At 40.5% G+C, this 25,735-nt stretch overlaps 2 protein-coding genes across 5 annotated transcripts in view; one reads left to right on the top strand and one right to left on the bottom strand.

Moving 5' to 3' along the window:
- Positions 1–8,146, top strand: part of MIER1 (MIER1 transcriptional regulator) — a 37,427-nt gene extending 29,281 nt beyond the window's left edge. For all 3 annotated transcript variants that reach the window (XM_054980749.1, XM_054980747.1, XM_054980746.1), the window contains 4 exons: positions 503–597; positions 1,472–1,599; positions 3,101–3,240; positions 5,146–8,146. In XM_054980749.1, coding sequence (XP_054836724.1) covers positions 503–597; positions 1,472–1,599; positions 3,101–3,240; positions 5,146–5,471 — 689 coding nt within the window. In that variant the 3' untranslated portion in view covers positions 5,472–8,146. The remainder of the gene's footprint in view (positions 1–502; positions 598–1,471; positions 1,600–3,100; positions 3,241–5,145) is intronic.
- A 549-nt stretch (positions 8,147–8,695) lies between these two features.
- SLC35D1 (solute carrier family 35 member D1) overlaps positions 8,696–25,735 on the bottom strand; it is a 28,036-nt gene continuing 10,996 nt past the window's right edge. Inside the window, exons 8-13 of one of the 2 annotated variants that reach the window (XM_054979778.1) lie at positions 24,499–24,591; positions 22,530–22,597; positions 22,018–22,096; positions 21,090–21,172; positions 18,080–18,198; positions 8,696–17,498 (exon numbers count right to left, since the gene is read on the bottom strand). In XM_054979778.1, coding sequence (XP_054835753.1) covers positions 17,446–17,498; positions 18,080–18,198; positions 21,090–21,172; positions 22,018–22,096; positions 22,530–22,597; positions 24,499–24,591 — 495 coding nt within the window. In that variant the 3' untranslated portion in view covers positions 8,696–17,445. The remainder of the gene's footprint in view (positions 17,499–18,079; positions 18,199–21,089; positions 21,173–22,017; positions 22,097–22,529; positions 22,598–24,498; positions 24,592–25,735) is intronic. The other variant, XM_054979779.1, reaches the window with a different exon arrangement.

Here is a 25,735-nt window from a genome sequence, read left to right as displayed (position 1 = left end):
AAATACCTATTCACTGATAACTAGTTATCTTTAGAATGAATCTGGAAAAAAGACAAGAATGTATCTCATCTCATTGGTAGATGGAAGAGGTTTGAGGAGGAAAAGCTGTGCAGGGAAATTGGAGTAAGGGATTTGCAGCAACACCCTTAAGATTTTTTTTTTTTTGCAGTAGTAACATGGACTTTAAGGTAATAAAATATGAATCTGAGGTCTGTTCATATTTCTGTCTTGAATATAAATATATCTCATAACTTTCTAATCCTTGTTAATCTTGGACCAACTTGTTTGTGACTAATCTTTGATCAGCACCTAGCTGAAGAACCTAGCTGATAGTGGTTTTAGTTGTCACTCAGTGTCCAGAAAGGGGCCAGACTTTATTATCCCTGGCTTGTGGAAGGGGGTTGGACATTGTGATCATAGAATTTTGAGTAGACCATTTTTAAAATATATATCATTTTGGTATATGTCATGAAAGTATGCATTGTGTATTTCTTTAATTCAGAAGAGCTATCTGTCTGGACAGAAGAAGAATGTAGAAATTTTGAACAAGGTTTGAAGGCCTATGGAAAGGATTTTCACTTGATACAAGCAAACAAGGTTAGTTAATTGAGTAATGAGTACAAAATTCCAGCTAAAACTGGGAAAGGTGACTGCCATAGATTACTACAGAAATCAGGAAGCAAATTTCCCTTAATGAGTTTTAGAGAAGTTGTATAATGCATAAAAAATACATAATACATAAAAAAACTGTTACAGTTTTCTCTTATTCCTATAAAAACCTTTAATTCATTTGTTAAAGATCTCATGAATACAGTATGTAAGCTATTTCCAAATATTGATGCTCTGTACATCTTAGCTAAGGTCTTAGCTATTTTCTAGAAGCAATCTTTTTTTTAAAAAAAATTGCACCATTGTACTATGCCTGGTTTATAGCACAGCAAGTGCTCTTTTCGGTAAGCATATTTCATATTCTAGCCTTTTTATTATAGAAATAAGTAGCTATGTAGCTGATAGTGTGGCAACATAGCTGCTGTAACACTGAATGTTTCCTGACAGGAGAATGCTGCTTGCTACTATCTAGGCTGCCTCTCTTACAAAGCAAGCAGTGTGCTGGCCTGTGAGTGAGAGGGCAGGGAAGCTTGTTCTTTGGCTGTTTTCTGTAAGTGCACTTAATACTTCTGGTGATCTGCATACCGTGCACCTATCTAAGTATATCACATTTGAGTTTTCACGGAACTACAGATCTGGTATTCTGAAAGTATAAGTATTATAAACAGAGAAATGGAGGAGGGCAGAATGATATACACTGTCTTGAGCTCTTTGGAGGAAGGACAGAATAAAGACGGGCTAGATAGAAAACTGATTAAGCCTGTAATCTTGTGTGTGCATACTTGGGATAAAGTCCTACAATGAAATCAGGACACATGCATTGAACTGGACTTGTAAGTATTGCCTTATTTATTCTTCGTAGGTACGAACAAGATCTGTTGGTGAATGTGTAGCATTTTATTACATGTGGAAAAAATCAGAACGATACGACTTCTTTGCTCAGCAAACACGATTTGGTAAAAAGAAGTACAATCTGCATCCAGGTGTAACGTAAGCACTGTTTACGTGTTCCCTTTTTTCTTTATTTTGCTGTGTGACCATCCACTCAGAAATGAAAACAGCATGTTTGCTGAGTAGTTTGCACTGTTCACTGTGAGTTCTACACTTTAATAGTTTGAAAAGTGCTGTTCTAGACCTGCAAATGCTCTTAATCCTTAGCACTCTCCACTCTGCATAACATGGTGATGCTGTGGTACCCATGGTATCATGTCATGAAGGGAGCAAAAATTGTGCAAAAAAACCACACCCCTGTTTGTTTAGGAGCATACTCCTAAGCAATTTGGCATTATGAAGGAGAAGTAGCTTGCAGTGGGATCCAGAAGCATGTGCTATATTTGCCCAAAAGGAAGTGAACTTTTTTTTCCAGGTGTGCCTGGAAAGAGGGGTCATCTTATATTTGCATACAAGTTACAAATATGTACAGTAATTTTAAAAAATCTTTTTGTGAATCACATTTTTATGAGGATCAGATTACATTGAGTGTTACCATCCTTTTAGATAAATATGGTAATAGTTATTAATGGATTGGATTCCAAGTAATTTCCCATAAGGTTGGGGTGGGGCCCTCTCACCTGTTCACACTTTTCCCAAGAGTCCACTGATCCCTAGGGCTTGCATTTGAAAGAGCATGGTGGACTGCAGAGGGAGAGGGGGGAAAACCTGTTCAGGGACCAGAGCTCAACTCACATTCTTTAGGAGCCAACTCGCTATAAATATTTTCCAGTGAAATTTGATTTGTTACTTCTAGTATTTAATAGCATATTTGTACCCACTCTTCTATTTGTTTGTTTTGCAAAAGGAATGCTACTACAAAGTCTAAAATAAATTTGTATATATTGTGTACTCTAGACTTTCAATTTCAAATGCCATCAGTTTTCCTTATTAGAATTATGCAGTGCAATAAATGAAGTTACCTTGTAGGAAAGCATATCCCACATGTTTACAAATTTTTATAGCCTTCATTATTATGCAGTGAATTTTGAGTTTATGATATATATTGATTACATGTAATTTAAATTAGGAAGTCAATTATACAAATGTGTTAACTATTCAAGTTATGTTGCATTGATGGTTGTCAAGGTTGATAAACATATATAAGCAACTTCTTGTTGATTCCAACTAGTGTCAGCAAAAACTCATAATAAATACAGGTTGTAAAAGAGACCCCATCTGCAGTCATGAGCATTAATGTTGCCAGAAATAAGCAATGTGTAATATATCATTTTCTAACGTAGGAATAATATGAAGTTAAATATTTTTTAAAATTGTACTCTTTGTAGTTGCTTAAGTGCTTTATTCATTTTTAAAGCAAAAGGTTTTTGTAATTACCATTTGCACAAATTATTATGCATGTAAATAGTAATAGGAAAACATTTGAGTTTATTTAAATGAACATTTTTTCCCTTGGTGATTTAAACTGCCATAATTTAAATCAATCCACTTGTTCTGAGGGCACCTTCTGAAGTGCAAAATGTTTCCTTTGCATTTTAAGGGATTACATGGACCGCCTGTTAGATGAAAGTGAAAGCGCCGCATCCAGCCGGGCTCCCTCCCCTCCACCCACAACTTCTAACAGCAGTACCAGCCATTCAGAAAGAGAAGATAGTACAGCCAGCAACAGTAATCAAAATGGTATCTACCATTTCATCATTTCTGTTTCCCTTAATTCTGCGTGCTGCAGTCAAAAATTTAAAATCTTTTAAAATCTTTAATCACCATTTTTTCTTTTCTCTTTTATGTATGAACAGAGATTGTGGTAGTGATTGGACTCTTAAAGATAATTCTTTTTCAGAGCTAAAGTTGTATTACAAGTATTAAATATTGTGTAAACCAGTGTTGCGAATTATACTTGAACAAGGAGGGACCTTTGAGACTTGGGGCAGGGGAATCACACATACTCCTTTTGCTTGCTGGCAGCGTGCTGGCAGTGCTACCACCCACCCACCCGGCACAAACAGTGGGAAGCAGCAGCCCCTCCTGCTTTCCAGGAGGCCTGCCTGCAGGGTTTGTGTGTCTTTGGAGGGGAGTGATCAGCAGCAGCTCCTGCTCCTCCTCCTCCACACACACAGGAGTGGCAGGGCTGGATTCAGCAGCAGAGGAGGATGACAGCATTTCTCTTTCTTCCCTCCCCCGTCTGAAGTGCTGCTACCTCATGGGTGAGCAGCAGTAGCATCCGCTATTTCTCCCTCTTGTCTTCCTGCTGGCAAATGAGTGGTGGGGCTGGCTTCTGCGGCCTTGGCAGTAGGGAGGCAGCAGCAACCTCTTCTGATGGGTGGGGCAGCACTGCAGAAGGGCTAGCTTTCCAGCAGCTCTGCTGGCGTGGCTTCTCCTTCCCCCACACAGTAGGTTTTCATTGTCTGTGCAAGTGCCCCTTCTGTCTACATGGCCCCAGTCCACTGATTTAAGTATCCACAGATGGGGATGTTAACTAATAAGATATATTGATGTTGGATTTCACACACTAGTGCTGTCTCATTCTGGAAACTCATCAGGGAATGTTATATTGACCTGGATCCAAAATAGTGCTAGCAGAATAGAGTTTGCAGAAGTCTCTGCCAGTCCTCTCTGCGGTTCCCAGTTGCTCTTGAATGTTGGGAAACCCTTTGAAATTTTGCAGTAATAAGGGGTAATCAGGAAATTTCCACTTCCCTTATTTTTGCACAAGTTGGCTGGTACACCACGTGTGGCCCTTTTTGGAGAAATCTGACCTAATTGCAATTTCATAGACCCTAAAGACCTCCAGCCTAGATTATATTATAATGTATCTACATGGAGTTGCCCTTGAAGAGTTCTCAAACTTCAATTAGTCCAAAATGCAGGTGCCTTAGTATTTTCTGGAGCTTACTGGTACGCCTGGTTTGTTCCAGTTTGATCAACAGTTTGCATCTTAAGGAGCACCTTTTCTGATGTGTGCCTCGCCAGAAACTGAGCTCATTGGATGAGGCTCAGTTGCATGTGCTTTGCCTTTCAAATTTAGATGACTGGCAACACATAATAGGGTAAACTCAATACTTCTGAGGTTTTGAAAAGGAATGCTTGTATTTAGGAGGGTAGTAAACACCTTTATTTTCCAACAAACACTTGGCTAGTTGGTTGGGAGTTATATAGGGAGTAGTTTATTGGACTTCTATGTGGTTTTATCTTGCTGTTGGCTAATTTTGTGTCTCATATCTGTTTAAGTTAGTGAATATATATTAATTTTGGTGGGTTTTGCCATGATCTTGTAAGCTACTTGACAGACATCTTTGTATTGAAAAAGGGCATATAAATAGAAAAATAAACTATTCCATTTGTGCAAGAGCTAGGGGTGGTATTCCCCTGCTTCCCCCTTTCCTCTGCAACCACACACATCACACCTCATGCTATCCTTAAGGGTCCCCTTACCTGACCTTCAGAAGTTTTTTCAGGGAGCAAAGCAGAGGGAGGGGAATCATCCAAGCCAAATCTTTGTATAAGCTATGTACTGTTAGAATTTTCCTGTAAAAATACACTGATTTGACTATTCATGTTACTTTTTTGTTGTTTTTTCTAATACAGGTATATCTACTAATGGACCTGGTGAATTATGCAGTAAAGAAGAAGTGAAAATTGAAGGATTGCACATGAATGGACCAACAACTGGCAAAAAAATGCCACTTGGGGATTTTGATACAAATGGTTATGAAATGGAAGATATTTCCAATCATTCAAAACTTGCTCTTTCAAATACAAGGAATGAAAATGATTTTGAGGGAAAAAATGAAAGGCCTGGGAAAAGGAGAAGAGTCAGCAGTAATGGAAAGGAGAGTCCAGGATCCTCAGAAATTTTCCAAGAACCAGGGGCTCATGGAAAGTTTGAAGAACAGGAGACTGTGGATGACTGAGTGTTTGGTTTTATTTCTTTGAGTAATTTCTTGGGTGTCTGAAATTTTCAGGTTTCATAGGTTACCTTACTGATTCAAATTCTCTTATGTTAATCCTGTTGAAATTTTGAATACATTTTCATTGCTTCTGAATTCTGGTGGAATGAAGTTACAGTATGCTTTTTTAAAATCTTGTAGTGCAGATGCAGTGAATTGGAGAATGCTCTGTTGAACAGAGCTTTCTGCTTAGTCTTGTGAAGGAAACATCTGATATACATGGTGTTCTCTGTAGATCGCCTTCAAAGCACTAAACTATTCAAATATTGTTTGAGATTTTTAAGATCATGTATGAAAAGGTAACAATTCATAAAGCTGAAGCAAGTAGCTGTAGAGATTTTTTTTCCTGTCCACAGGAAGAGAAGCTGTCAGATGATTAAGGAATACCTGTAAATCCTGAAAGTTGTGTATGAAAAACTATTTTTATATATATATAGAAATATTTAAAAATAAACCAAGTCAGGTTTGTATATGTAAAATTGTTGACATCAGTGATGTCTTTTCATATTCTTATCTGGATATAAAAATACATTCCGTATTTTTCCAGATTCTTTGTAGCCTTTGAAAGATTTTTACATACTTACATCATGATTGAGGTGTCATTTCTAAAAACAAGAGTGTAATTTTCATGACTTGTACAGTATGGTAAACTTTTATGAGATCTTCAGAAGAGTCTGTCAGCTTCATTTTATTTTGCTAAAGCTTTTTTATTAAAAGTAATCAAATCATGTTTCAGAAAGCAGTAAAAATGTTAAATATTTAAAATTAACACCCAGTTAGGAATACTGAAAACGTCTCTTGGGATAAATGACTTGGAGTTTTAGAGTTAGGCATGATGCTTTGATTGCACAAGTGTTCTTGCTTTTTAAAAAAATCCAAATTTATTTTTTATGATAACAGAACCTTAAAATCAGCTAAATGCTTTAATGTGGCTAAATCTTGTTAGCCAAATTCAAACATCACATTATTATTTTTACATTTCAGTGAGCACAGTAAATTTAGGAAATTGGTCAAATGGTTCTGACTGCCTTGATAAGGAACAAATGCACAGTTTGTAGCCAGCGCTTGAACTAGTATCCAAGGAAATTTACTGGGATTCATGCTGCTTCTTGGGAAACAGAATAGTCTTGTGAATAGTCATTATTTCATATGTGAATGCGCGCACACACACACACACACACACACACACACGAATCTGCAGTAGTATAAGGACTGGTAATATGTTCAGTTTTTTAAAAGGAATTTGTTAGAAAAATTTGAAAATGTGCTTCGGCATATCCTCCATGATGGAGGTTTACAGCAACAGTTCCCTGATAGCTTCATACAGCCATGTAAAGCGACTAATAAGAATATTGCTTTTGTGTTGAATCAAATACTTTAAGTAATCTAGCTGTCCCAGGGTTTGCTTTAAAAGTTCTGGCCACTCTGTTTCAAGTTGGTCTAATTATTATGATGGACTTGGCAAAATATTTAGTCATTCAGCATATTTGGTCCTTGATTATGAATCCCAAATAGCTTTTTTAAGGTCATCTGATATAATTTCATTGTAGACATCACTGGAATTATTTAAAGATTAATTTAGCCCCCGTTTCCATGAAATGTTATGGGTGAATTCTGTAAATTCACAATACAGGGCTTATATTTATTATGTCCACAGCTTAATAGCAGCGTATTTCAGTTAAGTGTCATTTGCAGATGTATAGATTAAATTCTTACTCTTGTAAATCCCACTGCTTTAGGGAGCTCCATGGTTGACAAATTCCAGTTTTATTAGTATGGGAATCCAAAGTTTTCAATAGCCTTGTATCAACAATTGTCTTCAGAAAATGTTTCAGAGCAAGGCAGTGCAATGCTTTTAGAAATCTTTGCAACCTATTTTTCTGTTAATTATCTATATATTTTGCAAGTTGGAGATGACTGCAAAACAGTCCATAGGAAAGTTTTTACGTATATTGTTCTCAGGCTTATAAGTAAAATATAGCACTGTGTACATGTTCAGAAATTTTACTTGGATCTTTAACCTTACCTTTAAAGGTATGCCTAAGAAAAGTCCTGACATTCCGTAATCAATATGTAATGCTCAGCTGTTCTTTAAGTATTTAATTGTAATGTGCATTTTCTTTATGCAGGTGTTTATATACAATATTTTATGTTCTTTAAAAATGCGGCCACTATAACTTGATAAGACATTGCACTAGTAGTACTATTTAAAAGTCTAGTAATATAGTAACCTGTTCAAGAAACTTTCAATACAGTTTGGAACAAATTAAAAACTTCCACTTGTTTCCAAATTGGATTGAATGTCAGTGCAGCTTGTGTACAGTACTTGTATATTTTTAAGCACTGTTGTGTCCAACTGGACAGTATGTCCTGATCCATGAAGTGCATTGTGTGCAGTCTGGTTCAAACCTTCAATTCAACAGGTCTAACTGTTGGGCTTTATAAATGGTTGAAAGTGATATTTTGAACGAAGTTTTAAAATTTGCAAATTAGTTTTTATAAATTTTTCACATAGTACTTTTGCACTGTTGGTAATCCCTGTGACTCTTCCCTAGCTCCCTGTCTGCAATTCTGGAAAAGCTTATTAAAGTATTTTTTTAAACATATGCTTATATAAATACAATTGTTGAATATTTTAAGAGTGGAACGTGTTTCTTGACTCCTGTATCACTGATGCTTATATAGAGAATATTTGGACAATATTTAGGATTAATCTTAACGTGACTCTACACGAAATACTGTTCTCAGGTAACACAGAAACTCTAGCAAATAAACAGATGTTTAATTACAAACTTGTTAGAATACATTGTAATAATAATGAGCTCTGGTTCCCAAAAGGTTTGTGTTGCCAAAGAGGTATTTATTTGAAGTAAAAGGGAGCATATACTAGACAGCTTTACCACCTATGTGGCATATGGCAGAGCATAGGAGGGGACACTGTTCTAAGTGTAGCCACAGCTTAGACTTTTACTCCAGTATCAACTAATGCTTCAACAGAGTGGTCTTCAACATATTTAGGTCCTCCACAACCCAATCTGGAATCAGTGGAATTCATCACTTGGTTGAGGTGAACTGTCAGAGGTCTGCAGAAGTAGGGAAGAACTGTCCCTTCCAGTAGCTGAAATCTTCTGCAAGAGCCCTACTCCACTCTACATGCATGGTGATTTTTTAAAAAATGAAATGACAAATTCTTTGAAAATTTATTTGAAGCAAGTACAAAAATACATGTACACATAAAACTCCATTGGTGCCATCTGACTTACAATTTATATATAAAGCCTACAGAACAATTTTTTTTTTTGAAAAAGTTGACCTTTGCTGCTAGAATGCTTGTTTTTGTAAATGCGTTCTATATAGGAAAATATTTAAAGGGCAATTAATAGCATAGAAAAAAAAAACAGTAATTTGTTCACCTTCCCAGTGTATACAATACATTCTGGAACTTGGCACTAAAAATGTGTATACCTACCGAATTCAGAATTATTTATGTGACAGTAAATCTATGCAGCAGATAAAAAAAAGCATTTTAAAAAATACCCTGAGAGCAACTGCCTCAGTACAGCAGATTTACCAAAACAATTTGAAGTATATGTGTGTATGCACTCAATTCAGAAGGACCCCAGATACTGTGAAGAGACTGTGCATATAAACACATCTACATAAAAGTTATTTGCATAAACAATTTTTGTGGACTTGTTTTTGGCAGGACTCTAGCAATACAGGAAAAGAGATGGACCAGCAACTGACAAGTAACTGTGGTACATAATCTCACACATGGCGGCTTGAGTCTTGCTTTTAACAGGCACTACCTGTGTGTTACAAAAATATAATTCATACGTATCATGAGTGGAAGAGTAAAAAATAGAGGAGGAGGGGAATGAAAGACAGGCTCTTCAGTACAGTCTATGTAAGAAAACCAGGTTTCTTATTAACAATACTCCTGCAACTTCCTTGATCAGATTTCAATTGACCATAGTAGTAGTAGTAGAATCAAGATATTAAACTTTGTCAGGTAACAGGTACATTGGTTATGGACAAGCCAAAAAAACTAAACTGCATATACCCCAAGAGAAAGCTATGAACACTTGAAATAAATAGCAGTTCTGCAATACAATGGCTGGTGTGTTGCATGTTTGTTTGTGAGACATGCTTGGATCTGTAGCTAGTCATGTAACACTAGCCCTAAATTCATTTAGGTGAAAGCAAACCTCACTTATTTACAGAATTTGTGTGTTGCCTTCCTGCCCATTGATTTTAATGCAAATATCGTATGCATTTAGGATTGCAGCCTTGCAACCAGCTCCTAATTTTAATATAATAATAACTGCACTTATATACTGCTCCTCTAGGCAGATGAGTGCCCCACTCAGAGGGGTGAACAAAGTCAGTATTATTATTAATCTCCACAATACAGCTGAGGTGACAGGGCTGAAAGGCCTCCTACTGAGCTCATGGCAGGAGTGGATTTGAACCAGCAGAATACTGATTTGTAACTCTAACCGCTATGCTATAGCAGCTCTAGATTGTATTTTCCAACAGAGTAAATCTAAATTTTGTACTGCAAACTTTACTAAAGATTGTTTCTTCTGAATCTATGGCTGAAAAACTGTTGGCAAGTTTACAATGCATTGTGAAGCTTCAATGTAATACAATTCTCCCATGGTCTGAAGTGGGTCAGTCAGAACTGATGGGAAGTAGCTCCTCCTTCTTAGCAGGGTCAGTCGAATCAAACGATCCCCTCTGGGAGGGCTCTTCCCCAGCGCGCCAGTTTTTGCCGGCCCTGCTTCTGCAGGTAGTCGAATCTGTTGCTCTCTGAGCAACGATCCCAAAAGAAAAGAAAAGAAAGAAGACATCGTTTGTCAAGACTTGGTCGGCCTGGGGAAAAGGAAGGGCTTGTCCCTCCACCCCGACGTGCCCCCCCCGCGCGACCGTTGGATGACCGGGAAAAGCGGAGAAGGGGTGTGCAGCTCGCGCTGCAGCAGCGGAGCAGCGCAGCGGGAGAAGTCAAACTGGGGGAGAGGAACGGCCGAGGCGGAGATACAGCGGCGGCGTGTGTGCTGCGGGCACAAGAAAAAAAACGCCAGCTGCGGAACGCTGAGCGTCAGGGGGCGGCAAAAGACGCAGCAAAGGAAGCACGCTCACTGCAGCTGCAAGAAGTAACGCTCCCAACGAAGCACGCAGAAGCGGCGACGGGAGAAGTCTTCCCTGTGCCACAGAAGCCCGGTAAGTGACCCTGCGGGTCACCGGGAAGGAGGGAAGACGACTCTGAATAACAGGAGGGCTTTTTGGAGGGAACTGAGTGAACTCAGAACTGTTCTTCTTCCCCTTTCCTCGTTGTTTCTGCTTTCTGTGCCCATTCTTGCTCCCCCCCTTCTCCTCTATGTGAGGGAAGCATTTTGGCGGGACAGCAACCGCTCTGGGGATGGAAGGGCCCAGCACAGCTGCGGTGATTGCTGAAGGCCTAGATTTATCTAGTTCCCCGGGATCTAATCGTTCCTCCCCGGGTCCCAGCACATTGAGGCCAGGAATGCAAACAGCTAGATCTCTCTGGTCCAGAAGCTAAGGAGAATCTCCTAGCTTGGATCAGAACGGAAATGCAGAATGGCTTCAAGGAAATTAAGGACTCCATTAAAGGCTCAGAGACATCAAAGAAGGGAGGCACTGCCTCTAGACCATCTAAGAGACCAAAGCCCAGATCATCTGAGTCTCTCTCTACAGCCAAAAGGATTAGGATCCAAGAGAAATACTTAGAGGGAGACTCAAGTCTATCTGAAGAACTACAGTCAGAATCTGAGATATCTAATCCCCACTCAGATAGTGATGAGGGAGAACTTTCTAAGGAAGAGGAGGTAAGTGAAGGAGCCATACAGACTAGGCTTTTCCCACTGGAGGTTTTTCCTAAACTACTAACCAAAGTGCTGAGAACATTAGAAATTTCTCAAACCTCTGTAGGAAGGGAAGAATCTGATCCAGCTTTCCCCCAGGGTTTAGAGAGTGTGCTCCCAAAGGCAGGAAATACCCAGTCGGGGGTACCTCTACCAGCATCTTTCCACAGTATCTTAAAGGCTGAATGGGAAAATCTTTCTAAACCTAAGATTTACCAATCTGTGTTTAACAAATTGTATTCCTTGGCTCCCGAGGCCACAAAGAAATTGAAATTACCTGTGGTCGATGACACAGTCACCAGCCTGGCCACTACCTCAGTTTTGCCCATGGATGTGGAAGGAATGCCCAAGGACTTATCGGATAAGAAAACAGAGCAATCACTACGAAGACATTTCGAAGCCTCAACGGCAGCGCTTAAGGCATCTGCCACAGATCCTTGTTTGCTAGAGCAGCCTTTACTTGGGCGTCTAATCTGGCCGCTACAGGCAGTGAGGTACCTAAAGAAATAAAAAACGAGGTGAAGAAGATCGCCTTGGCAGTGGCTTTTGCAGCAGATGCAACATTGGACTCCTTCCAAATGTCCTCCAGGGCGATGATGGGTTTCAATGTAGCAGCACAAAGGAATACATGTCTGAGAAATTGGGATGTGGCCCCTCCAGCGAGGAGCAAAGTGGCAGCAATCCCGTTCATGGGGGCCAGACTGTTCGGGGAAGCCCTTGAGAGATACTTGGTAGAGGACACGGAAAAGAAGAAGGTCTTACCATCTAAGAGGAAGGAGACCAGACCGAGAGATAAACATTCCTTTCGTGATTCCAAGCGTCCCTTTCGACAGCCGGCTTCCAGACCTTATAAGAGCCGGTGGCAGCCGAGAGGCAGGAATGATAGATTGTTCGCATTCCGCAAAATCCGGCCGTCAAAACAAAGGACAGAAGAAAGTACATCAAGCATGACTATGCCCAACGGAGGGTGACGATGATTGGGGGTCGGCTTCTGGAATTCTCTACCCAGTGGAAGATGACAATCTCGGACAGATGGGTGCTGGAAACGGTATCCAGGGGCTACTCACTGGAATTTCAAAACAGACCCCCGAATCGCGTCGTTCATGTAAAAAAGAACATCTTAGAGACAAAGCATCTTCAGATAAAGAAAGCAATACAACACCTGTTGACAATCAGAGCCATAGAACCAGTGGTGTCACCTTACTGGAACAAAGGGGTGTATTCAGTGTTCTTCGTTGTACCAAAGAAAAATGGGGAAACCAGAGCAATACTGGATCTACGTTGGTTGAATCAGTTTATAAAATCACGCAAATTCAAGATGGAGACTCTGAGATCTATTCTGGAGACCATCCAACAAGGCGACTTCCTAGCCTCCATAGATCTATCAGAGGCTTATCTCCATATACCCATCAGGGAATCTCACAGATGGTACCTACGCTTTGCGTACAACGGAGAACACTACCAGTACAGGGCTCTACCCTTCGGACTAAAATCGTCTCCACGGGTATTCACGAAAGTTCTAGTGACCCTTATAGCGTTTCTCAGGATGCAAGGAATCATGCTGTATCCTTACTTGGACGATGTCCTCATAAAGACTCGCACCCGCACAGAAGGGGAGGAAGCGATTCAGACAACAACGGACTGTCTAGAGGCGCACGGCTTCATTATCAACTGGGAAAAGAGCGGCCTCATACCATCACAAAGGATAGCCCATTTGGGAGTGACGATAGATACGGTCAGAGACAGGGCATTCATTTCGAAGGAGAGGCAACTCAGGATAGTGTCACTGATAGGACTGATTCAGAGTCAAAAGAAGACAGAGGTGATGCAGCTAGCCAAGCTACAGGGCATGATGGTGTCCTGTCAGGATGCACTGACTTGGTCCAGATTTCACACAAGATCACTCTAGATGCTCCTCAGACCGTATCAGAGGACTATAGCACGCAAAGAACACAAACGCATAGGACTGACACAGTCGGTGAGTCAGGAGTTAAACTGGTGGACATCACCGGGAAGATTCGAAGTAGGAGTTCCTCTCAGAGAACCCGAAAGGATCGTGATGACAACAGACGCGAGCCTGCTAGGATGGGGAGCGCACACAAGAGGAAACATGACCCAAGGAACAAGGACAGCAGAGGAGAGACAAAACAGCATAAACTGGCTGGAACTTCGTGCGGTCAAGAACGGATTGTGGAAGCTACAAGAGATAATTGCAGGAAAACATGTACTGATTCAAACAGACAATATGATAACAAAGGCAGATGTAAACAGACAGGGAGGGACAAGATACAGGTCACTGAACAAGGAGGCGGCAGAGATTATGCTATGGGCGGAACAAAATCTGAAGTCCATAAAGGCAATACATGTCGCGGACGTCCACAATACTGTAGCGGACTGGCTGAGCAGGACTACGGTGGACCAGTTGGAATGGACCCTAAACAGGGAGGTTTTCCTACAGGTATGTCAGAGGTACAGAGTACCGGAAGTGGACCTGTTCGCCTCAACACACAACGCTCAACTTCCAAGGTTCATGACCAGATGGAAGGAGTACGGGGCGTTAGGGACGGATGCACTGCACGAAAATTGGCCTCCCGGGCTCCTGTACGCGTTCCCTCTGATACGCATACTGGACAGAGTGCTGCAAGGGATAATACATCAACAAGCGGAGGTAGTGTTAATTGCTCCGTTCTGGCCACGACGGGCGTGGTTTCAGGAAATAGTCTGTCGATAATGGAACCTTAGAGTCTACCGGATCAGGCAGACCTACTCTCACAGGGGAAAATACTTCACCCGGAACCGGCCTTGCTGAAACTAACAGTCTGGAGGTTGAGTGCAAGCAGCTGTCATCCTTAGGATACGCGGACAGTGCAATTGTTACGATGTTGGCCTTTAGAAAGGGGTCTACACATAACAGCTACAACAGGACATGGCAGACATTTCGAACTTGGTGTGAGAAGGGAGTGATTGATCCAATGTCAGCATCGGTACACAAGATACTACTTTTCCTTCAGGAAGGAATGGACAAGGGGCTGAGCGCCAGCACACTGAAGAGGCAGACAGCAGCTATTTCTGCGGTTAGGGGATCAAAGGAGGAAATTTCACTGACTAGACACCCTCACATTAAGCGTTTCCTCCGTGGAACTACATTGCTTAATCCACCGCAGATTCATAGATTCCCTACTTGGAACCTGAATGTGGTATTGACTGCTCTCACTAGGGCGCCTTTTGAACCCATGGCGACCTGCTCGCTTAAGGAACTGACTTTCAAAACTATATTCTTAGTGGGAACCACCTCAGCAAGGAGGGTTTCGGAGATTGGGGCACTCTCTGTGAACCCTGAGTTGTGCATTTTCCACAATGATAAAGTGGTACTTAGGCCAGATCCTGCATTCATCCCAAAGGTCAATTCAGCCTTCCATAGGGGGGAGGACATTATTCTCCCTTCCTTCTGTAGCAATCCTAAACACGAACAGGAAAGAGTCTGGCACACATTAGACGTTAGACAGGCTTTGAGTTTCTACTTAGATAGGACTAGGCCCCTTCGTAAGGTAGAGAACATGTTCATTTCCTTCCGGAAACGTTCCTTGGGGGAGAAAGTGTCTACAGTTACACTAAGCAGATGGATTAGGGACTGCATCTCCCTTGCATATAGGTCTAGACATTTGACACCTCCAGAGGGAATTATGGCCCACTCATTGAGAGGGGCGGCCACGTCAGCAGCATATAGGGCGTTTCCGTCCTTAGAACAAATCTGTAGGGCAGCTACCTGGAAATCTGTACACACCTTTGTTAAGCATTATAAGGTAGACAAGCTGGCATCTATGGAGGCAGCGTTCGGGAGGAGGGTGCTACAGCATGTTATGTAAACATAGATCACCCGCCCATTAGAACACTGCTAGACTATATCCCATCATTTCCGACTGACCCACTTCAGACCATGGGAGAATGGAAGATTTGTATTCACTTACCGTGAAGCTTCTTTCTCCATGGTCTGGAGTGGGTCAGATGTACCCACCCTATGTTGGGGGGAAAACAGTTTGGTTGATGGTTATTTTTTCTGTATGTGTTGTAGTTATGTTACCAGGTTAATGTTACAACTAGAGTGGACATCTCGGTGGTGGCAGAGTATCGAGGGCTTGGAAAACAACTGGCGCGCTGGGGAAGAGCCCTCCCAGAGAGGATCGTTTGATTCGACCGACCCTGCTAAGGAGGAGGAGCTACTTCCCATCAGTTCCGACTCACCCATTCCAAACCATGGAGAAAGAAGCTTCACGGTAAGTGAATACAAATCTTCCATTTTTACATTGAAAGTGACTGCATGAACCATGGCCTTAATGCCAAGATTCACAGAATTACTGGGACAGGTTTTCTGCCATATACTTTTGTTTCCTTAACTGTTTATAGTGAGTCAGCACATTGGTCTATCTAGGCCACTATTGTCAACAGTGAATGGAAACAGCTGTTTGTGTTCTTCAATGTCCCTCTCGCACCACTACCTGAAATGCTATGCCAATGGCTGAAGGAAGCTCTCCAGTTACAGGCACTGCCAAGACAAACTGCTTTGAATACAAATACGTATTACAGTGCAACTAGGGTTCTTTCCCTTACTTCTCTCTGTTTTCTGGGGAGGAATGGCAAGGAATTTAATGAGTAACTGAAGTGGCTCAGGCACATGGGTCAGGGGAGTGGCTGTCACCATTAGTCTTAGAGGCCAGCAGCTACTGGGATCAACCAGTCTCCATTTCTCAAAGTAATAAGCACAGTGAAGTGCTGCCACATCATCAGGTACCAGAATGGGGAATGGTCAAAGTGAATGCATTTTACAGAACGCGCGCGTGTGTGTGATTGTCAGCTTTCTTCACTGTCCAACTTTCATATACATACATAGCAATAAGGAATACCATAGTTTGGATTATCTTGGTCTTGGTTCCCAGAGAGACATCTTTAAGGATCTTATTTAGCTCCCTCACAGCTGCTCTTCCAAGTCTCAATCTTTCGTTGCGGTCTCCCTTTTGGTTGATGATTGAGGAATATAAAATCTTGTACAATTTCAATTTCCTCATTGTCAACTTTATAATTGTGTAATTCCTCAGTAGTCATTGCTTTTGTCTTCTTGATGTTATTTTTCCAGTAATTGGGGGGGGGGGGGTCTTTACAGTGTTTAATGAACAAAATTTGCAAGTAAAAGACAGCTGAGTACATTTCTGTAATTGACAGTTTCAAAGAGGACATTTCAAGAAAGGTGCCTGTAACAAACACTTATTTTCCAAGGGAGACAACTAGTTTATCCATTTAAGCAGAAAGAGGAACTTCTGACAAAAAATGTGCAAGCCTAATCAAGTAAAATCCTAGTAGCAGGACATGCTATAGTTTGCATTTCGCATTACTCCATAAGACTGTTACTCAGACCCTTGTTAAAACAATGGACCTAAGATTATAAGCTCCTTGGCAGGAATTTCTATTGGGCGACTTCTCTGGTAACTTGAAAGTATACTTAAATACCAATGAAGATAACAAACAATGCTCAGATTTTTAAGTGTGCAAAGGGACCACTGATGTCATTTGAAATTAGGTGCGCCCTATATTAACAATTTTTGCAATAAGCCAACGTTAACCTTACTGTGAATTGCATTCTGCTGAAATCTGATGGATCTACAAGGACAATCCATCTTTTTGAACAGGTGAAAAAAAAAGCCTGCTCATAGCCCCACTTGGTTCTGAAATGTTTAGGACAAATTCTCTCCATAAGAAGTTTTGTCTATCAGTGTTCTCAGTGTGTGATGCGATAATTTTTAAAAATTTTTCACAGGTTTAGAGTTAACCAAAAACCTGTATATTTCATGTATAGTCAATTATAAATACCTGTATTTTTAAAAAGGCAGCAATCTTCAGATTGTGCAAAGTGCCCATACTATTCCATTCACACAGTATAGTCTAATGATTTATCAGCAATCATTGCTGACTAGTATGAATTACTTTCATTTAGTAACCCCTTTGTCATACAGAGCTTTTCCCTTTAATGTCCATCTTGATGCTAGCTTCAGACTGCTTGTTCATTTGCTCTTCTGTAAAAGTGATGTAAGAATACACCAGGCTTCCAGCAATACTGCAAAAACAGGTTTTAGGTGAAAGATATGTATGTTTTCAGTTCTCAATCCTCTGTAAATTACAGTACATAACCTAGATCAATATTTTTTTACTCTTACCAACATCCCAACATAGCTCCAATTTTATATGCTATGAAATAGCAGAAGGTGGTATGGAAAGTATCAGGAATGTACTTCTAGACAGCTTTATTATTGTTTTGTACTAATACAGCACTTTGTGACAGGGAAAGAGAAAATTAAAGGGTTGCCAGTACCATCATTAAATAGCCTCAACTATGACATTTGTCTTTTCTGGATTGAATCCTGCATTTCTTCACATTTTGCACTGTTCGTGTCTTACAATGAATTTCTGCTCATTTTAGGAAGCAACAAACTAATAAATACGTTTATCAATTAGGCAACTGTATAGAGAGATGATTCAACACTGGAGATTACAACTTCACGGGGGGAGATGGACCATGTTTTTCTATATTCAGAGTAAATCATCTCTGAACAGGAACACCAAGAGTTACTCAGTTCAAACGTAACATGAAATTTGGTTTAACTATGGTTAAATCTGTTAAACCGTGATTCTACTTACACATGTTAACATGAAGTTTTCCCTCAATTTGCTTTCTGTTGGCTGAGGTTTCTGCAGGGCCATAAATCCCCATCCTCTTTCCCGGAGAAAGTGTGGTTCTTACATTCTTTTCTTCACATCTAATGAGAAGGCATCCCAATTCCACACACACATCCAAACTTACAAGAGCCAAACAGAATCATTCCCCCCAAGGTTTCACCCCACTATTGGCAACTTCGTCTGACTTCTGCTGGAACTCACCCCGCACGCCAGTCATAAGCAAAGTAGGCCTAGAGGCAACACACTACCCAGCCCAAGCTGATGGTAGCAGAGGTGCCAGAGACAGGGTGTCAAGAGCATGCCTGCTTCTTGACCAAACATATGCTAAGGTAAGCCTGCCTGGCTAGGCCCAAAGGAGTATTCTGGGTAACTTGCTGAAACCCAGTGAAAAGCAGTTCTCAAAGACATAAGCCTGGACAGGTTATGCAGAACACAAGTGCAAGTTAGGTCATGCAAGCACCACGGCTGAGCAACCAGAAAGAGGTTCATTCCATGCATTCTATCTTGTTAAGTTCTCAGAACCCAGGTTGAGGACAATTGCTCTGATGTGTGACGTGACTCAACTGCAGCGCAAAGAGCAATGATCACATGTCTTAGCAAAGACCTGATTGGTTCCTAGCATTTGCCCTTGTTGCTCAATATGGGATAGTTTCTATATGGTTCTTTGTTCTTGGACCACCACTTGGACAGGTTGCTGGCGACTGTGCTCTGTTTGGAGCTTTTCTGCTGATTGTGACTTAACTTTGCAAGATAACATCTTGTTTAGTAGACAGAGGAAATCTGCTAAGTATGTTAGAATTTTTAGTTTAAATGGTCTTTATTGTTTTACTCAGGGCTTTTTTTCTGGGAAAAGAGGTGGTGGAACTCAGTGGGTTGCCCTCAGAGAAAATGGTCACATGGCCAGTGGCCCCACCCCCTGATCTCCAGACAGAGGGGAGTTTAGATTGCCCTCCACGCCACCAAGCAGCGCGGAGGGCAATCTAAACTCCCCTCTATCTGGAGATCGGGGGCGGGGCCACCGGCCATGTGACCATTTTCAAGAGGTTCCGGAACTCCATTCCACCGTGTTCCTGCTGAAAAAAGCCCTGGTTTTACGTATCCTGTCTTGCACACTTTCTATACGTATCTTTTATGCACTATTTTTAATAAACAAATTATTAATATTGTGTGGTGTTGTTGGGTTTTGGGTTTCAATCTGAATCCAGCACCTTGGCCTTGCTACCAGATAACTGTTTTGTTGGAACTTGGCAGGCAAATGCTATACCTTTCTAGGCTGACTTACAGGTTAATAACAACAACACAATATATATACTGCCCTTCAGGACAACTTAAAACCACACACAGTGCAGTTTACAAATTGTGTTATTATCCTCATAACAATCACCCTGTGAGGTGGGTAGGGCTGAGAGAGCTGTGACTGACCCAATGTCACCCACCTGACTTCAAGAGGAGTGAAGAATTAAACCCAGTTCTCCAAATTAGAGTCTTGCGCTCTTAACTACTACACTGGCTCTTAGTAACACCCGGTACGACTAGAGACTTTATTTCCTTAGTTTCTGAACTTAAGGTTAGCTACAGAAAATTGGTGGCAGTGTTCTACCCTGGGGTGCAAATGTTTCTTGTCCCCGAGTGTGTTTGCTTTGGTAACCACCACCAGGAACCTGGACCAGGGGACCTGGCAGTGCCACAGGGAACCTTCTTGTCCTGTACCACTCAAGTTACTATTGGACTTTCTTGGCAGTTGCACAAGAAGTGTCTCAAGGTATCTCAGTGTCACAAACAATATCCACATATACAATCCTGCTAGGACAGATGGGCTGTAGAAGCAGCACCTCTGGTAATCATTGTGCAATAGTACAGATTCTGGTGGTGGTGAAATTTACCTACCCTACTACAGGGAAACCAACCTTGTACCTCAGTGGCAGCAAGACCACATCCAATACCTACCCTTCTGCCAGCTGGCTTTGGGTGATGAAAACAAGTGACATTTCTTTTGATTGCTGCATGTAGGAATGGAGCTTGCTAGTGTTCCTGTACTTTTGAGAGGTGCTTGTGAGAGGTGGTAAAAGCAGAGCAATTTTGATTTTGAGCTGTTCTTTCCAGGTATCTCTAATGCCAAGGTGGGCGGGAGGGAAGCCAGGTTACCACAATCATACATTAAATTCAGCTATGGTGATGGAAAGTGCTGTCAAGTTGCAGCCAAACTGCTGGGGTTTTCAAGGCAAGAGTAACAGAGGTGATTTGCGGTTGCCTAATGCCTACCTCTGTATACCTGATCCTAGTTTTTTTTGGTGGTTTCCCAACAAAGTAAGCTTCCAAAATCTAGCAAGATCAGCCTTGCCCAGGCTATCCAAGTTAGAGCAAAAACAAGTATAACTAAGATTAATTATAGTTCATGAATGAACATCAGGTCCTGGTTCCATAAAGCATAGCTAACCATTGTTAATATAGTGGCCCATCTTCAATTAATTACAGTTAGTAAAATTAAACTATCGTTTTGTATTTATGCCAGAGTTGAGCTAGCAGGGAAAATGAATCAATTAACCACAGATCAATTAACCAGCCAACAACTGTAAATTGTTTCACTACCAGAAGCCAGGAATGTCCTTATGCAAATAGCAGCCTATATTTCAGACTTCAAAATGGTGCAATTTAAATATCAAATTGATATCTGACCTATCCTGGAAAGAATCACATCTAAAACCTTTTTCCAGTCACTCACATTTCATCTTGGAGGAGGCAAAACTGTTCTGTGCTACAACACATCTATTTAAATATAGCTTTCCCCCTGCCCCCAGTGAGTTTTTTTTACCAAAAATTTCTGACATTCAAACAGAAATATATTATGAAGCATAACGGGGAAAAAAATCAAACTGTTTAGGATTTCAGTATAACTAGCCACCCACTCCACGGTAAGCTTGCTTATTTGTACACTTTCAGAAACAAGAAGAAACAATTTTATTCCACTTACCTGATATTTAAACCTATAAAGTTCATCCATGAGAAAATATAATCACCTCCAAAGAACATACCAATGTAAGTTATTAATATATTCTGGAAAGGAAAACAGGATAAACCCATTTTACACAAAAAAATTAAACATCTATTTGACTGGTAGGTTGGGAATGATGTTGAAGAGGTTGCCATAAGACAAATTTAGATGTTTACTTTTCTCCACAATGGAGACCCAAAGCAGCTTAAACCATCATTCTCCTTTGCTCCATTTTATTCTCACAACAACCCTGTGAGGCAGGTTAGATGGAAGAGAGTGAATGGCCCAAGGTCATCCAGTGAGCTTCCATGGCACAGTGGAGATTCAAATCTAGATGTCCCAGTTCCTAGTCCAACACCCTAACCACTACACAACCCTGACTCTGAGGGAGATGCCACATACATCCCTTAACCTTGGCTTGAAAGGGGAAAAAAAGAAACAAGCAAGTTGCTAAGAATGTTAGGAAAATGCAGGGCTTTTATTAGCTAAGTACTCAAACTTTATCCCTTCTTCTATTCTCAAAGGTCAAATTTTCCCAAGAACACGGAGATGCATGTGTGTATACACATACACACGAATTTTTTCTGCATACACAAAGATTTCAGCTCAGGATATAAACTCTTCTAGATTCAAGGCAACACAAGCCACATTTTCTAAGAGATCCCTTACTCTGCTCCTTATTTCTTCTCTATAATGAAGCAGATGGGAGCAATGTACAACTAATTTGAGCTCCACAGAGGAAGGTCAGGATAAAATACATTGTTTCTTCCCTATAACACATTATAACAGAGATGATGCTCAAAAAAATGCAAGAGGTGAATTATGCCCTGTTAATATCCCACATTACACTGGGAAGTTCCAAACAAAAACAATTATCTGTTAAAATATACTGATTTGAAAAGCTTACCTTAATACATCCAACTATTGTAGTTGTAAGAGCAGAATTATACTGAGTGCAAAGTACTGTTGAATACATAAGAATAAACCTAAAAAGAAGAAAAAGTCAACATCTGAAGAAGCATTCTGGATCACTGACCAGTTTCTAGCACACCATCTCATTATGTTCCTTTATAGATTCTTGCAAAGAGTGTTGACTAGTAAACCTACACCAGCAAGGCACAAGGGCATACAGGACAACTTAGCACAGATGTGTTATGCCTGGAACTGTTAAGAGATTATACACTCCTGGAAACTGAATACAATACAGCTATGTAACAAGCATATCATGCAAGACTGAAGTCAGCCTCCTTTTTCTTAGTAATACCGTTCAGTATCAATTCACAAAGCAATTATTTTTTGCTGACAGGTCTACCCTGCTTTGCTTTATGATAAAAAGCAGCCATACATATTAGTAGGAGAATGCATACTTCATAGGGTTTCTGACAGCATTTCTTGGAAGAAAAGACAAAGTATCCTTACCCCATTATACATGACAGTGTAAATTGTATGAGAAAGAGAGAGTCTGCCCAGCCTTTGTAGTCCATTGCCTGGAAACAGATAAAGTATCTTTAAACAGAAAAGGAAAATTCCAGCAGAGCATTCTGTCATTTAATACTTTACATGACTAAGCTGGAAGGTTAGTCATATCAAAGCAAGAATTCATACCAGAAGAAAGTTATGGGCTATTTAAACATTTCTTTTAGTCTGTCTGACTAGCGCAAGCTACAGAAGTTTGGTCCTTGGTTGTTTTTTTCCCAAAGAGGAAAAGAGAGTAGGGGTAGTAATTAAGAGATGTGAAGTCATGAGGTTAGACAAAAAAAATCCCCATGGAATTTCCCCTATTTTTTTCAATGTTAAAAACAGGAAAATTTGTGGGAGCTCTGAAAAAAAAACTTTTGCTTTTGGAATGAAAAACAAAGGCTTTACTCAAAATACATAGAATGAAGAATTTTGCAGAATGTCTACAGCAGAGGTCCCCAACATCTTTGACCCTGAAGGCACATTTGGATTCTGACACAATGTGGTGGGCACAGCCACAAAATGGCTGTTGCAGGAGGCAGAGCCAGCCACAACAAAGCTGCTGTGGCTGACCCTTCTTTTACTTCTGCCAAAGCAATGTTTTTAAAATCTGCAAAGCCAATCAAATCTCCAATGGCTCATCAGAAGCCATGCTTGGCAGAAACCTCACCTGGCCCCACCCACTTTCTAAAAGCACTTGGCAGGCACCAGGAAAGGTGTTGACAGGCACAATGGTGCCCATGGTCACCGTGTTGGAGAACCCTGGTCTAACAGCATCACATCATGACAATTCCTACATATACTGTAGACATATACAACATTTTCAAGAATACTTTATTTAAATGTAAATAATTTTGGCAACATTCAATATGCTATAAAATGTGTTTAATGATAATACATTATTCAAGAGTTGAGTATTTTCAATGTTATAATGTTATAATTTAATATCCAAAGATGCTGGCAATAGCTTGAGAAACAGTAACTTCATTCCAAGAGAGAAAATATTTCATCGGAGGATTTTTCAGAGCTCCCCACTGAAAAAGTTGAAAGATCAGTCAGGAAAAAAAACTTCACCAGTTTTATTTTTCAGGCCTTCACATACATTAAATAGAACTTGGTAATATCTATGTTGAGGAAATAGAACTTAGGTGAATAACTGATGTTTTATTGGTATAAACAACCCTCTGTTCATTACAAATGTTCTTTACTGAAGCTCAAACATCTAGGTTACTACTTTTGCCAACACTTGTTCTCTTGTTGAATCTGGTATGTTAAAGAAACCCAACTGTCTATGCATAGCATAGCCTCTCTTCATAAGCTCCCCAGAGCTCATACTTTGGTACTACCTTAACACCACCAGTACATATTAACAGAGGATGGTGTATGTAAAAAGGAGAGAGGTGTAGCCTTAAAATAAGTACACACAACAAAGCCAATGATTTCCTAGCCCAATGAATGTTGAACTTCCTGGATGTTCAACAGAGTGGACTTTGTTCACCTTCACTGCTAAGAGCTTGCCAGGACAGAAAGAAGAAAGTTTATTCAAAAACCGGTAGCATAAGATGCACATCACACACACACTGTGAATACAAACTCCACCAGTATACTGCTGGTATCCTACTATCCGTTTGACTGGTGCATGCATTTCTAAATGAGCATGTCCCCCTTAGCTACACACATACATACACACACAACAGGAAGGCAACAGTATCCATGGGTAGTGTGACTATGCAGCAAGAAGTGTCTGGGGGCTTCACCATGCTCAGCTGCAGCACATAACTGTAACAGATGTCATGGACAGTTTTGTCACATTACCACATTTTATACTTCATTTTAAAAAAATTGTACGAATCAATATAAGTATAGCAATATAATTCTGATTTAAAACTTCCATTCTGTAATTTTTGTAAAGAAAATCAAGTATCCTTACCTTTTGCACATCTCCTGTGAAATAGGCAATGGCCAAAGTAGGAAGAATCATGAATAGTGCATTGTAATAAAGGAGGCCATATTTTCCTAACTCCTGGGGAAAAGAAAAAAGTTATGTATTTATCTTGGCTGAAAAAATAAATGCCAGCTTACACAGAGAACTACACACACAAATGTGTGATAGAATATGCTGTACTAGTTACACTGTTCATTTATATATTAACACATTAATACCTGCTCTAAGCAAAAATATATGAAACAAAATTGTATTAATTTGATTATCAAAGCACGTCTCTGTCACTTTCTCAACTGGTCTACTAACACAGCAATTAAAGGGAGACAGATATAACTTTGTACATAAAAAGTCCGTTACTGGGCTGCTGTGTATGCAATGCTGGCTCCCTAATAACTGTGGTGAAGTAAACAGTGACAATCTATGCAGAGTTACACCCTTCTAAGTCAAAGAGCTTAGGAGAATGCAACTCTTTTTAAGGTGGCACTGCAAGAGGCAGCCTTGCATTCCTTCTTCACAGCCCTTCTTCTCCCTGCAGCAAATCAACCCCACTGCTGTGACATCAGCAGTGATGCCACTGACAACAACGCCTGCCCTTGAAAATCCTGATTATTTAAGGCATGTGCAGAACAAAATAAACCAGCTCCACAACGGTAAAAATGCAAATAAAAAAAGACAGACATGCAGAAGAACCATACTCAATCTGATTCCAGGCTTTGGGGACGGACTGTCAAGAAAACCAGGAATAAGTTGGGTGTGCAGAAAAGCCCACAGTCTCAAGGCTGGTTTCCGATTCACTAAGACTGGTTAGCAGGGATTTGCACTCATCTACTACATAATTTAGTTAACCTAATACAAATATGCTGATTGTATACAGATGTGAGGCACTTGTAATAACCTTGCAACACAGGCTTACCATTGTATTTTACAAAACTGCACAGGTCCAATTGCTCTGATTATAAAATGCTTAGCAGTCAAATAGCCCAGATTAATCCAATCTCATCACTGCTTGGAAGCTAAGAAGGGTTGGTCACTGTTAGTACTTAGACCACCAAGCAAGGCAGGGGTTGATATAAAGAGGAAGGCTATGGCAAACCACCTCTGCTCCTCTCTTACCTTGAAAACCACCAGTTTGCAACTCGATGGCACACAATTATGTTTATCTTAACACTAATGAACCATGCTAATTTTACATTTTCAGACTCCTTTGTTGAATGGTTTTATA

The sequence above is a fragment of the Eublepharis macularius genome, chromosome 5 (genome assembly GCF_028583425.1).
Source record: "Eublepharis macularius isolate TG4126 chromosome 5, MPM_Emac_v1.0, whole genome shotgun sequence".
NCBI lineage: Eukaryota > Metazoa > Chordata > Lepidosauria > Squamata > Eublepharidae > Eublepharis > Eublepharis macularius.
This window is presented reverse-complemented; position numbering and strand designations above follow the sequence as displayed.